The sequence below is a fragment of the Triturus cristatus genome, chromosome 7 (genome assembly GCF_964204655.1).
Source record: "Triturus cristatus chromosome 7, aTriCri1.1, whole genome shotgun sequence".
NCBI classification, from domain to species: Eukaryota; Metazoa; Chordata; class Amphibia; order Caudata; family Salamandridae; genus Triturus; species Triturus cristatus.
The window spans coordinates 1,163,206,721-1,163,221,875 of NC_140590.1; the positions used below are offsets into that span (position 1 = coordinate 1,163,206,721).

General features: G+C 45.2%; 1 protein-coding gene across 4 annotated transcripts in view; it reads left to right on the top strand.

Annotated features, from left to right (window-relative positions):
- STK36 (serine/threonine kinase 36) overlaps positions 1–15,155 on the top strand; it is a 290,182-nt gene that overhangs the window by 146,073 nt on the left and 128,954 nt on the right. For all 4 annotated transcript variants that reach the window (XM_085618423.1, XM_085618425.1, XM_085618424.1 and 1 more), the window contains exons 16-17: positions 6,038–6,142; positions 8,611–8,709. In XM_085618423.1, coding sequence (XP_085474549.1) covers positions 6,038–6,142; positions 8,611–8,709 — 204 coding nt within the window. The remainder of the gene's footprint in view (positions 1–6,037; positions 6,143–8,610; positions 8,710–15,155) is intronic.

A 15,155-nucleotide genomic window follows, 5' to 3' on the forward strand; every position in this document is an offset into this window, starting at 1 on the left:
AATAAAGGTTGCCTGGATTCTTTACACTGTGTATCTCATTTTGGTCCACTATATAACGATCCAGCTTCCTACAGTATCGTCATCATATTGGTGAATCTTGAAGCTGTTATCTATGAGTAAAACCCCAGGGGTCACCATGTAGAAGCTGAAGATGAACAGACATTATGGAAGCCTGGGTGACTCTGCTGGTTATGGGGATATTTTGGCAATTTGGAGGCGCCTATGTGAACAAATCCGTGTCAATGGAGAAAGGTAGGGGGAGAACCAATGAAAGACTTTACCAGTGAATCCCATTTGGGACTCCAGGGTGTGATTGAGGGTTGGGTGTTTGACTGTGTCAAAGGCAGCAGAGAGGTCCAGCAATATCCGGAAGAAAGAGAAATCTTCATCTGTGGTCAGGTGTGTGTCGTCTGTGATGCGTAATATAATGGTTTCCTTGCTGCAGCGTGATCTGATGCCAGATTGATAGTCATGCTGGGGATGGTTAGAATTGATGTGATCTTTGAGTTGAGTGCAGACTGCTTTTCATTGACTTTGCCGTTGAAGGCTATGTGAGTGGACAGGAGCTGGCAAGGTCATTCGGTTCTAATGTAGGTTCTTTTAGGAGTGGGAGGATCTGGCCTATCTCAAGAGCTTCTAAGAATATGCCTTGAGGGTGGGAGAAATTGACATTGGTGAGTAAGTGTGACTGCATCACCAGAGAGAGCTTTGATGAAGGACGGGAGTAAGATATCAACTTCATGGGAAGTAGTTTTGAGGGAGTTGAATATGTTGGTGAGATCAGTGAGAGACAGGGCTAAGAAGGATGACTATTGTGGGATTCTCTGAGCAGGTGTGGGCGTAAAAGGAGAAGCAGGCTTGTTGTCGATGTGTTGCCTGATCTTCTTTATCTTATCTCTGATGGTTGATGGCAGTGCAGTTTTCTGTAGAGTGTGGGATAGGTGGACCAGGCAGGAAGTTAATGCAATGCATGATTGTCTTGAAACATTTTCTACTTCTGTTTGTGGTTTCATTGATGGAGTTGGTATAGTACTTTGCTTTCACTGATGTGATGAGCAGTCTACCTGTCAACAGAGGGACTTCAGTACCATGAGGTCATTGGAGTTTCCTTTTTTCTTTCATTTTCTTCCCTGTTTGCAGGTGGTGTGTTTATTGTCCTTCATTTGAAGAGTACGAATGACTAGGTTTCTTATTACGATATTTTCTATCTCAGTTGCCAGTAGGCTTTGCTTGTTATAGAACAGTGTATAATAATTCGCAGATGCTTTCACAGTTGCTTGGGAGTCTGTATCTAGGCCATTCTCTGGGTCTGCCCTTTGCAATTTCTCTGTTGGCTAGCCATTATAACAATGTAACCACTTACCCACCTTAAGACCAGCCTCATACACTGTTCGAAAGGCCGTCCAGGGCAGCTGGGTGTCTCTTATATTAGAGACACCTAATCCAGGGTAAGTCTGGTGGCCTCCAATTTCCAGAGAGTCTTGTTATTGAGTGTGAGGGCTAGTTTTTGATTTACAATAGTAACTGTCTGTTAAAGTGTTGTGACTTCCTCTTTCTATCCCTGGACCACCTCATTAAGAAGGGTATGGCTTTCTCATGGACATCCACTTTAAAGGCCTCCGAGAGCATAATTGTGAAGGTCTCCTTTCCCTGATTTAGACAAAAAACGGATTCTATTCTCTTGCAGGGACATGCTCCAAAATCATCTTCCAGTAGTCACCATGCGTTTAAGTGCTATATTACCCCAGAGCACCTTCTTGGGGTGCATTGACACATTACTGTAGGCAAGTGATTCGAGAGGCTTTTCAGGAGGATACATGCTATCATCTTCCCTTTCAGATTTACCTCTGGGATGAAGAAATAGTCAATTTGAGAAAATGTGCAGTAAGGCGATGAGTAGTACGTATATGGCCTTTCCCCTATTGAGCCACACATACCATGCATCGCAGAGTCCCAAGGGTATTAACCACTTAGGCAGAGAAGTGGTCCTATGGATGCAGCAGGGCCTTTTAATTCTAACGCAGGGTCCAGGACGATGTTGAATTCCTAATCCAATGTTGCCCTTCCCTGCAGCGAGGCCACCAGGAGGCCTATGAAGGCATGGAGAGTATTTTTAATTAGTGTGGGTGGAGCACAGATGCTGGCAAATGTCCACAACAGTCCCTTTAGCGACCCTCGCATCACTACAAATCACCCAATGTCTTTGGTGTATAGTGTGGTGGCTGAGAGTGGAAAGGACCTTTGAAGCGGGCTTGCTATCCCTCTTAATATCCTTCTGATTCCAGAGCGGTAAATTCTCCCCATGGCATCCCAGCAAACCATTGTAATTCATTCCCAACAACTGTATTTATTCTAAAAAAGTGCATGAAGGGGCTGAGGGGTTGTGGCTTTTTGACAAAGTGCAGAACTGCCTCGCTTTTAACTTTGCTATTGAGGCTGTTCATATTCCAGGACTATAGACTGTATTCCCCCGGGTCCTTATTCTGCATTAAGGAAGATGCAACTTGAGTCCAAGCAGCACTTATGAGGCTTACACTATCTGCTGTGGTGACCTTCTTAAACTTGAAAAGCAAAACAAGTTTCTCCACATAATTTCCCCTACCCTATACCTCTCACCCATATAGAACTGTTTGTAAACCTTTGTGATCTCTCCAACAACCTTTTAACGGCTATTGCTTTGCAGACTCAAGGAGGATATACACCCAGAATATCATTGTTGTGTGCTTCACACCTTTTCTTGTATGCCCTACTATGTCATGCACACCTTATATTTAAGAAGAAGCGAGTGGTTAACATAAATCAGCCTGTACTGCATTTCAAATCTTAATCATGCAGTTGTTACTCAATTACTGGCACTGGATGTGTCTTTTCTGGATTTCTTTTCCTGGGGAGACACATACCTCTTTATCCCTGGCCCCCATCGCGGAGGCTTTTTAATTCTGGCAAACATTGCGACTGTCTGTGGTGCCTCCTCTGCAATGTTGTCTTCATATTTGGAGATCCTATGGAGCCAGAGATTCCCTTATATCTTTGGCACAGCAAGGGCCAGCCATGTTTTCACTTCACCTCTGTAGTGTTTCCTCCATACAGTCAGTGGTGTGAGGTTTTCGCCAGAGGTTTTGAGAAAATAATGAAGCAACTTCTACTGGGAATGATCAAACTGGTACTCAACATCTAAAAATGGTTGGGATTTTACTCCAAGTAATTTCTTGTACCCAAGAATACCCAAGAGTGTCCAATTGATATTAAAGTTTTACAGCGTGAACCACTCTTTCTAGTGAAATACATTCACATGGTGTTAATTAGCTTAGCTTTTGATGGACATAAAGTTAACAAACTGGATGGTATCTAATTCTCTAAGAAGGTTTCTTCCACATGCCAATCAATTACTATTATTGTCAATACCTGAGACTTGCCATCAGAGGTCAGTGCTATCATTGCTCCTTCCTACCTTTTGTCCTAAAGTGTGCTTCCAGATTGTTTTCAACGCTTCTTTCATGCGTAGTAGCCCAACTTCAACTTCGGGGAACTTGGATTATTGGCTCGCAAAAACCCGAACTCATTGTAAATTACCTTACTCACATAAGCAGCACCGCATGATGTAGATTTTATTTCAATCAAAATAAAGGCCATCTTGTGCTGCCGCATATATTACAATTTACAGGAGCGTTCTGTGGATCTGGTACATTTACTAAGAACAGAAAGTAAAAGCTTAAATTATTCTTTCCCTCTGGCAACTACCCTGGGCAGTATTCCACTCATTTGATTTCTGGCTAACGGACTGGGACCAACCTTGAGCACTCTTCCTCAAAGGATACAATTGGGCCTAAACTCCTTGGCCTTTCCCCTCCGAATGGAAACTCAAGGTTGCTGTGCTATAGGGACACAAACTGACTCAGAGGTACGGCGATGCGAAGTTATAATCCTTTCCTCTTTTGAAATTCCAAGTTGGGCAATTGCTGACTCTGCCAGTACTGCGGCAGCCCTGCCTTTCTCCATTTGTGATCTGGTTGGCCTTTTAACATTCCCAGTATATTGCAACCTTTTCCTGTTTTCCTTCTTTCTTTGTGGGAGAAACATGGATAGTGCATTCCGAGCGTATTAATTCTTATACATTTCCACCCAGTCCCATGCTTTTAAAGGTTCAGTAAAGAACATTTTATCGTCAATCATTACTTTTAATTTGGCTGGGAAAATTAATAAGTACCACAGTTCTCTTCTCTCAGTGCTCTTTTGACCTCTGGAAAAGAGGCCCATTCATATTGTACTGCTGCCGTGTAGTCTGGCAACATTGACACAGAGCAGTTTGTTCAGGGGACTGTCTCTAACCTGGTGATGGAGAAGCCTGGCCACCACCAGTCTAGTGGTGTTCGTGGAGGGGGTGGTTATGGAGAGCGTTCTCGGAGTGAGCACTCTATGCTCCTGCTGAAGCATGAAAAATTAAGTTAGCCCTTGGGCTACCACTTCAGCTCGCATCCATTTTTTGAGCTAGGCAAGCATGTCGAAATACTCCACCTTCTCTGGTTGGCCAACCAACCACATATTATTATGTAGTTTCAACCCTGTGCGTCTTCTGTTTGTTTTCTAACAGGCGAACTCCCTCTGTAAGACCTGCGATCTGTTGTTATTTAGAACTGTTTGTGGGGTGAATCCTCTGCAGGCTTCACTCCATCAGACAGTTTGCGATGATCTGCCCAAAGCACCCCCACGACCAAGACCAGTGTGTTAGTTTTCCGTTTGAGGCCCTCTCTGAATTCCGAAATTGTCTCTAAAATGAGAACAAGTTTACTTTGAAGTGGCTCAGCCTGTAAACTGTGGTCTGCAGGGCAGGCCAATCCACCCTCTGCATCCGAGCTCTTTTCAGCTTGGGTCATCTCCTATCTCGGCTTACCCGTTTTGCTCAACCTCTGAGGATATTTAATAATGAAACCTGTAGTTCCAACATTTTCCCCCTTGGTGCCACAACAAAGTAACAGTTTATTCCCCTGTTCAGCTGTCCCTCTAAATGTAAAAACATAGTTATATTCTTGCCTACTCTATCAGATACTCTAGTCCTTGTATATGGCCAAACCTCAACTTGTCCATGCACCAGCTGCCGCTTCTGATGGTTAATACAGTCACCCTCTGTCTTGAGGACCTGCACACAGCTTTAGATCATGTACTACCCTCAGGTACAGCCTGTAGTGTTGTATTTGCGAAACCAACTAAACGGCCTCTCGCACATTGGGATTTAATAACTCGAGTCAACCCCAGGGGGCCTTTCACTAACCACTTAGCCATCCAGAGGTCAATATTCTTTCTGGTCTTTGAGTCGCTTTAAAAACACCACTATTCCCTGGTTGAGCACTCTGAGGCCCCCATTACGATTTCACCATCTTAGGGCACTTAGTCTAGACTTCATGTACAGGAGTTTGTGGGAATTAAGGGCTAATTTCAACCGCAGAGGGTATCTTTCCACCTAGACTGCGCTCAGCTTGTAAGCCCTCTGTGTCTCCGAGACCGTCGGAGCCTACTCCTCTTTGCCGACATTCGGTGAGTTCATGGTCATCAAACTTCTTAGGCATTACAGCACAGCAAAACCGCATCTGTGAGATTTCAAAGAATCATTGCTTTGCATACATCTTTAGGGCAGCCATGTTGGAACTCTATGGGTGTGGTTGGTGATACATAGGTTTAAGTAGAACTCACCTTTGTGGAGGGACACTTGCTCAACGAGGGCTCCACTGAAAGTTTAGGGAGTCCTTGTTTAGTTGAGAGGCTGTCATTGCTGCTCACCATTGTTTGGTATAGCTTAACTACCTGAGATGTATTGGGGACAAAAAGTACCGGACTCTGTGAAAGCATTTTGTTGCAAACTCTAAAGTCCTGCCCAGGAGAAGCACTTTGCTGTGAAGTTATCTCCTTATACACTATTCAGACCATGACCGCTAACATTCCGGTTGAGGTCACAGCTTAACCTGTGGGAACCTAATTAATTTTCTGAGGTGAATTTTGTCTTCTCTTCTTGATGATTCAGTTTTTTTTTTGTTTGTTGCAGGTCTGTCAGTACGTAGCTGGGACACTCTTGGCAGAAAACAATAGAACTTCCCAAAACTTCTTCACTGGATTTAAGCAACCAGCACTTGCTCTGAATACCCTCAGGGTAAGTCAGTACTATTTTCTCTTTACGTTCCCTTGCATTTCTGCGTGCTTTGTCTTTATTTGTTTGTTTGCATGTATTGCATATCCATGATTTCTACGTGTTGCTCTTTCCTAGTCTTTGCTTATTCCTCTTTTACTCTTTCTCTTCCTATTAATAACTCTCCTGGTGCCACCCTCTTCCTACTCTCCCATTGTTTTGTATCCCATTTCTTCCCCTTTGTGCTGCTTCATTAACACTGTATTCCACTTGCTCCCTTTTTTGCTTATTTTCCATTGTACTCTGTCCCATCACGCTTCCAAATTCCAGTTTTCACCGTACACTTTATTCCCCCTTGTTCTCTCGTCATTTTATTCTCCACTTGCTCTCTCTCCCTAGCTTTCATGCCTTCCTCCTTCTTGCCCCTCTAGTTTACCTTTGCTCTCTCCCCTCTTTCTCCCCAACCTCCTTTGTTCTGTCCCTATTGGTTTTCTCCTTGTTGCTCTTTTCCCCTTGCACTCTCCTATATATGTGCATGATATTTCTATAGAGCAAACCTATCCAAAAGACAGAGGAGCGCTGTACATTGTCAGACGCAAGCATAAAGTCAATGAGTAATAGCACAGGGAGCTGGGTTGTTGATGGCAATGTACTGTGATGCAGTATTCTTTAAAGAGGTGAGTCATCAACGTTCCTATAGCAGAGTATCCTAGCTGTGGTGCTGATGGATACTGGGATGTTGTTTTTTACCATGGGTACATGGATGGAAAACACTTGCTGTCTTGTTTTTTCCTTTTCACTCTTCATAGTAGTGTGATGGTGTCTTGGCTGTGGGTGTGCTGAAAGTCATCAGAGATGGTGGGCTTGCCTGCAAGATAAGCGGGGCTGATACTCACGATGGCTTTGTAAATAATGCAACTGGTTTTGAAGATGTTGAGGGCTGGTAAGGGAAGCCAATGGAGTTCAATCGTGATGAGGCTAATGTGGCCATGTTTCTTCAGGAATGAGACATGCTGCAACATGTTGGATGTATCTAAGGGATGCCAGTGTGGAGTATAGGAAGCCATGGAGTAGGGCATTGCCACCATCTAGATTCTCTAGTATGAGGATTTGACCAGTAGTTCAGAATTGCTTATTGGAAGAAACAGTTTTTACTTTTCTTAAACTTTTTATAACATTTTCACACCAACCAGAGACCGGTGCATACAGAATAGTCACAGTAGGAAAAATAAACCCCCTCCATTACATGCATACATTTGACATAGTGCCATTCACCCCATGGTGGAATGGGGGACCCCGCTAAGAAGTACTTGTTATACATTGCTAGGCAGTAAGGAGAGACCAAGTACCACATCAGGTACGAACAGACTGCAACTGGGAGCGGGGGATGGAGAGATCTATAACGTCACCCCTAAGGGGGAGAAGCCAACACCTCCTCTGTCAGCTGGGCCATCAGCGCCCATTTGTCCCTCCGGAGTTCCACCGTCGGGGAGATGCAGATATCCCCTCTGTATCTATTCCATTTCCCCCGGGAGAAACAGTTTGACTTTCTTTTGTTTTTTTGGCAATGTGTTTCTTGATGGGGGAGGATGGTGTCCAGGGCAAATCCAAGCAACTTGGCTTTCGGTGAAAGTTTGGATTTGGAGCTGTCAAGGTTTACATTATTGATCCAGGTTTGTACTGCGGCTTGTTTGTTGCTCCTCTGGAATAACAGAAATTATGTCTTGTTTGGGATGAGCTTCAGGTAGTCTCTGGATATCCAGGTGTGCAAGGAGTGTTTGAGGCGTTGAATGTCTAAAGCAGATGAGAGTTTCAAGTAGAGTTGTGTATTATCAGCATTTTGGTGAATCTTGGTGCTGTTTTGCGAGTAGAGCAGCAAGCAGCTCCATGCAAAGTTGAAGACGACAGGTGGCAGCATGGAACCCTGGGGAACTCCTCAGGTCATAGGGACTTTTTGTGACCTGGGCGTGCCCAGGTAACAAATTTGTCAGTTGAAAGGTGGGAGGAGAACCAGCGAAGGACATTGCCTGTGAATTCCATTTGAGACTCCAGAGTGCGTATGACGGTATGATGGTCGACCGTCAAGTCAGCTGGTAGGTCCAGCCATTTTGAGGTGTTTCTCCTCCTCCCCCCACACTTTTGCTGCCATTCCCTTCCTTTCCTTTTTCTCCTCTTTTGCTCATTCCATCTTGCTAGCTCTGCCCCATCCTCATACTCTCCCTTTTTCCCACATTCTGTTGCTCCTTCATACTGCCTTCCATGCTCTTCCGCCTACATACTTTCCCGTTTCTCAACCCCTCATGCACTTTACCTTTCAGTCCAGTTTAATCTTTCTTCCTCCTGGTTTCCTCCTCATTTTTAGCCCTTCTAGTTTGATCCCTCACTCGTTTATTTCCTTCTCCCCCACTCATGTACTTTGTAGTTGGGTGGACACCAGACACTGCAAATATTGCTCTATGGCTGCCATTCACACTTTCTCTACCTGCTAACAGGTTGTATACTCATGCTGTCATGTCAACCTGGAACTCTGTCGAAGTTTGGAACAGCATCCAGATGCCCTCGACTCGCTCCTGCTGCTCCTGCAAGGAAAGGTGGGTCCCTGAGGCTAGTGCCATGCGTAGCCTCATCACACCTCTGACTACATTTGTTACTTAATACTTTTCAGCTTGCTGATGTGCTCTGCATAAACACAGTTTCCATTTTTAACAAGCACAGTGTTCCATAAAACAATACATGCACTGTTTGGCACTGCAGGGGCTCTTCTGGGATGACCAAATTATATTATTTTCCTCACATGTCTTTGTGGGTACTATTATCCTTTTTCTTTTATGAGAATAAAGTGTTCAGAGTTGTCTCAAATATGTTCTGGGTTTTGTGTATTCTGTGATCTTGTTGTTTCTCACAGCAGCAAGAGTTGACTGGATTATGCAATTTAAGTTTGATGCATAAGCTTAATACGGTTAGGCTGTGTGATGGGGTGTTTTTTGTGAAGTTACTAAACAACAAGCAAGTGATTGTGCCAGATATCCAATGAGCCGTGCGTGTCTGGTATGTTATGTGTGGTGATATAAGGTGCCTTTAATTTTTGCCTGTCTTTTTTAATGTGGTGAGGGGGAAAGATTGGTTAGAGCACTGTTTGTCTGACTTACTAACTCACCTCCTCTCATTCTGTTTTTTTTTTCTTTTCCTTTGCCTAACACCATGTTTAGCAGTGTGATCCTCTCTAGCTTCACATTATTCTGCTGTCTAATGGTTGGGTCTGGAAATTATAAGAACCCTATGTAATTTTTTGGGGTCCAGAAATGTACTCCAAAATGTTTTTTAGTAATTTTGTTTTTTATTTTTTCTGTGGCCATCGACCATGGGTGGAGCCAGTACAACTTAAAATCACTTCAACTGAAAGGCCCATAATGCTACATAACAGGCCCTTAATATATTTTAGAATTGCATTAAATACTCCTTTACCAGGGATTGAGGAAGGTCTCTGGTCAATCTAAAAGTGTTCCATGCTTCAACTAGAGTAAGTAACTAGTTTATTGCATAGCGTGAACCGCTTCTAGTATCACAAGATGTTAATTTATTAAGTAGAAGGAAGAATAGTTCTAACGCGATTTAACCCAGTATGACATAGAACAGCTTTCTTATCCATTTGAGTCAATGTCTTTAAAATGGTGTCTAGTGAAAATTAGTTGTGAAGTCCATGTAGCTGCTGAACATAGGCAAATGTTGCTTCAGTCAGATAGCTAGATGCCCGAACTTCATTGTGGCCAGTTGCCCGCCTAAAACATCCACTATTTTAGAATCATGTAGCAGTATATACCAATGGCAAGGTGGTGAGTTTGGCTAAATGTATGGCATTGACAGTTACTGAAAGATGACAAGCTTGGCTTAAATATTCCCATTTGACAGTAGAAGTGCAAGTTAGTGCTCTGATGGATACCTTTTCTTGTATATTGGTCACTTCATGAATAACCTCAATGCACGAGCAGCTCTCGGTAAGTCACCATCTACATTTCTCAGCTAATTCAATTGTCACATTCAAAGGAGTCTGAGTTTAAACGTCTGCATGTAGTGTCTGGACCCCAATCACGAGCCCTCATCCTGAGACTGTTGTTCGTCCATGCACGCAAATCTGTTAAAAGCAAGGACTTGCAGGGAACCTCCAACACAGTCCATCCTCTCCCGTTCTAATTGGCATTGTCTTGACAGGGAGTGACCCCCCCCACTAAAAACTCCACAAGAAGGAGAAAGCCTCTTGTTCCTCCTAAACGTTCTTCCTCGTAGTAACGTTCAGAGACTTGGTGCAACCATTTACTGACATCAGCATCTTTGTTGTCTTTGGGGCCAATTGTGGTCCTTAAAAAGACAAAATTAGAATTCTCAGCTTCAAATAAAACCCCTTCCCAGGTTGAAGCCTTTTGACAGATCACACTGCACATATTCAGGACAGTCCCTTATACCTCTGGGCCAGTCTCCAGTGGTTGGCAAATCTGGCTGCTCTGACCCTGGATGCATCCTAACTTTGCGCCTTCACAGACTCCAGCCTCAGCAGCGTGTTGGACGCTATCGCCTACCAAGGCATCGACCTGTTAACCTTCAGTGCAGATCTCAAGGTTGACAAAGTGATATCATTGGAGTTGCATTCAGCATCCTCTCAGCCCTTGAAGCTGACAGATATTGTTCGAGTGGTGAGAGGAAAAAAATCAGCCTCGTTTGAGGACCTGCCACTGACAGGGCCTTTCCTAGAGCGCAAAGTGACTCAAATGGAGGAAACCATCCGCTCTGACTCTGAAGTTTGGGAATGCCCAGCAGAGATTTCTGGCATACAGAGGAAGTGGGCTCAGAGGCTGTTAACCTACCTCCGGTAATGACCTTTTTGTAGATCTCCAAAATGCTAGGTGTCTTGATACATCTCCCGAAGGTGATAATTATTATCCCTCTGGTCCACCTTTTTAGGAAGTCTGTTTCTTTGCTACTGTGATATGGAAGATGATGAAATAGCCTTTACTGACTGCTAATGCAAAGTCCAAAATCCCTCCTGAAATACTTCAGCTACCCTTAGCAGCTCCGGAATCTCTTCTACCATTCAGCATATCTTGGTTGTATCCTATATTGGCTGCTTGGCAAAACCTTATTTGGGCCCAGCAGCCCCCATACATTCCTACTAGGAATATTGACACTTCGGGGGCTTTCCTGGAGGACCACCCTGACCACAGCTGCCGATCCATCCACAGAGCAGCTGCAGCTTCGGTCCACTCCATGTTCCCCATGATCTCAAAACCTCTTTTTCAGCTTCTTTAGCACTGAGGGCCTCTCACTTTATCACCAATAGGTATATGATTACAAGAGATCACTGGGTGCTCCTGCTTTTCCACAAGAGCTACATTCTCACCTTTCTGTCCTTTTTCTCGATCAGCTACAATCCACAAGGGCGTTAACTCAAGCACACGCCTCAATCTTTGATGCAGAGATACTTGTTCTATTAAGCAAAGGATTCATTGAGGTGGTGCCCTTGGAGGAGAGGGGCCTGGTATTTTACCGACTTCGATGGGTTCCTCAGACCTGTGTCTCCTCAACCCTTTTAAACGTCACAACAATTTCAAAATGCATTCTTAGAGCCAGGTGCTCCTAGCCCTCAAAGTGGGGTATTGGATAGTGCTCCTGAATCTCTAGGGTGCCACTTTACTTCTTCCAGTCTTTCCTGTTTGGACGTTACTGCCAATTCAGAGTCCAGTTCTAGCACCAATTTGTTGCACTACTACTTAGTCTCACTAGCACACCACCAGCTTTCCCCCAAAGTGATGCCTTTGGTGACAGCTTGACTGAGGAGATCAGTAGTCCATGTATTTCTGTACTTAGACATCTGGCTGGTGAAGTCCGGGTCTTGTGCATTCATCACAGACAATCTTCAATACACAATAACCCTTTGGCATGAACTGAGCTTCTTCATCAATATCTGGATGTGTCGGCTCGCCCCCACTCAGAAGCTGAGTTTCATCGTTGCGAGTTTGGACACAAAATTGCATGAAAGCTTTTCCTCCTACGGTGGGAGGGGTGTTAGATGTAGCTGAATCCAGTTCTGAAACCGGATCTGGGGTTGATGGCCTCCTGCATCCTGTTGGTGCAGCATGCCATATGTCGTATGAGGGCTCTGGAGCATCAGGGGAGTCTTGTGGCTTGAATGGAAATGTTCTGATCCATCCACCTGTACCTCCGTAGGTAGAGGGGCCTCTCCAACCTCACTGTGGACTGTTCCTTCAGCCAACCTCCATCACAGCCCACTGTAGGTATGGATGCATCCTTGTTGGGTTGAGACACTTATCTGAGAGAGATGACCGCACCATGCATTTGACCCATGTTAAGGCAACACCTGCTCATAAATTTGCCAGAGTTGTGGATTATTCCTCTTGCTCTGAAGAATTTTCTTCCCACAGTTTCTGGGAATGTCATTCAAATATTTTCAGACAACACAACTACCATCCATTATATCAACAGATGGGCAGCGTGAGTTTTTGGACCCAGTAGCTGTTGACCCTGGGATGGGCATTTTCCCATTGTGACCCATTTATTGGGTACCATGAATGAAAACACAATTGCTCTGAGTCACCTCTCATTGGAGGATTACAAATGGGACCTGGAAGCCAACCTGTAGGACGCAATCTTCCCCAGATTGGTCTGCCCCTGTGCAGATCTCTCGGTGCCTCATCTTCTGTGCTCAGCACTTTCTTCTGAATTGCTCCCTGAGGGGGCGTTTTAAGATTAACTGGTCGCAGGGTCTGCTCAACGTGGTCCATCTGGTCCTGCAGAGGTTGCGAAACGCTCAAGCACATTGTGTCCTAATTGCCCCAGATTGACATGGAGGATCTGATAGCCTAATCTGTAAAACTCATCATTCAGCCCCTCTTCCTTTTCCACATAGAAAAGTTCTACTTTCTCAGCAGGATAGTCAGGTCCTCTGCGCTTCATCTCCACTTTTGCAAGGTCTGCATTGTCTACTAGAAGCCTGTTGCTTGCCCCTGGAGGTAGCAGATGACATCCAAGCTGCCAATAAGCCTGTCATCTGGTTGCTACGTGCAGGCCTCTAATCCAAGTTTACTTATTGTTAAACCAAGATATAAGCCCCTTTAAATCCAGTCTGTATGACATTTTACATTTTGCAATTTCTGTTGCTCAATAGGGGTTGGCAGTCACCACTGTAAAAGGTCATATGCTGCTCTGCCCTCCTATACTTACTTTCCGGATAAACCCTCCATTCAGATCACCATTAGAGGTGTGATTCGTGAAATGTTTATTATAAATGTTTCCTCACACTCCCTTTTGTTCAGGAGTGAGATTTGAATCTGGTGTTAACATTTCTTACAGCCTTGTTATTCAAACCAACTCACAGCTGGTGGGTTAATTTACTTACTCTGAAGACAGTCTTCTTGGTGGTGATTACTTCAGTCCAGCACTCTGTTCTACCCAGGAGCCTTTGCACCTTGCCTAAAGTTGTGACCGCTTTTCACATGGCCCAATCTCTCACCCTTCCCTCTTTCTTTCATTTCTCTTCCTCTCCCTGTAGGAGAGTAGGATCTGCTTCACATGGGTACCCCCACGTTTTGCTGGTGTTTCACTGTTTTTCGACCTCAGTCTGGCTGTGGCCCTGCTAATCAGGACCACAGCCTAGCTGCTTCCTCTCTAAAATGGTTTGCATGTATATTAGGTACATATCTGATTAGATTCTGGAGTGCCTTATAAGCACCTAGTATATGGTATACTATGTACCTAGGGCATGGGTACCTCAGAGGCCTACCAGGGGCTGGAGCATGTATTATGCCACCCCTGGGAAGCACTCCAAAATGGCACCACAGGTCTGCTACTGCAGCCTGGGTAAGGGTGTACTTGCACCCCTTACAGTGGTATAGGCTACCTATATCACTACCATAGTACACACATATAAAACCTATAAGTCACTCCTATGGCAGGCCTTAACAATCCTGAAGGTAGAGTGCTTGGTTTTTATGTGAGAGGGTGCCCCTGCATGAGCAGAGCCCCTCTGCAGCGTTCGGAGTACCTCCTCTGATGCTGTTTGTGGTGCAGCCTGACCATATACTCTTAAGTGCACTATAACCTCGCGGTAAATGCTAACTTTGGGATGGCTGCACGGAAACATGTCGTGTTTGGTGTCAAACGCGTTGGAATACTACTTCCCCCTCCCCCCCCCCCCCCTCCCCCGCCAGTTCTGGCGGCGGGGGTAGCATTCCACCCTTCTAGAGGGAGAGACATGTTCACACTGGTCTAACCCGGTAGGACATTCTTGAGCCCTGGCATCACAAAATGGATGCCTCTGCCACAGACACGGGTCTGGCCTCCTGCTGCTGACCGAAACTCCAGCAGGGGAGGCCTGGACAATAGGTTTCCTGTCCCAGGGAGGTGTAACCACCTCCCCAGACAGGCAGATGTGTATTGGGGCTGGGCGAGGCACTCTCTGGTGCTTTGAAGTCCTGCATTGGGGGCACACTTGGTGTCCCTGTACATAGTCCAGTTCAAACCGGTTGCAGGGGCTACCTGCCCATGCTCTGGCGCGAAACTGGACAAAGGGAATGGGTGTAACCACCCCTCTTTCCAAATCCTCCCATAGGTGGGTCCCTAGAGTATGTCCAACCCCCAAACTTTGTATAAGTATGGGAACCCAGTCCTTGCGACTTTAGATTACCCTGGACGAAACTCTGTAATATATATCCTGGACCTTCGACTTTCTATTTCGACTAGAAGACGGAAAAAATCTCCCTTGGGGTCAAGGAGTGACTTCCCTGCTTGGCAGGCACCAAAGAGGCAACTGTCCGGTCTGCAATTCCGAAGCTCCCGTTGGACACCAAAGTCTCTGCATCACCAGAGGTGGATTTCCTGACGTCCCCGAGGCTACCCTGAGTCAACAGCAAAGCTGAGGCCCGTGGCTATCGTGGGTGACGAGGAACCGTGACCCCTGGGCACTGCGTACTATTGCTGGTACATAGACTTCCTGTTCATCCTTGAAGTTCTGCTTTGGGCTCCGAGT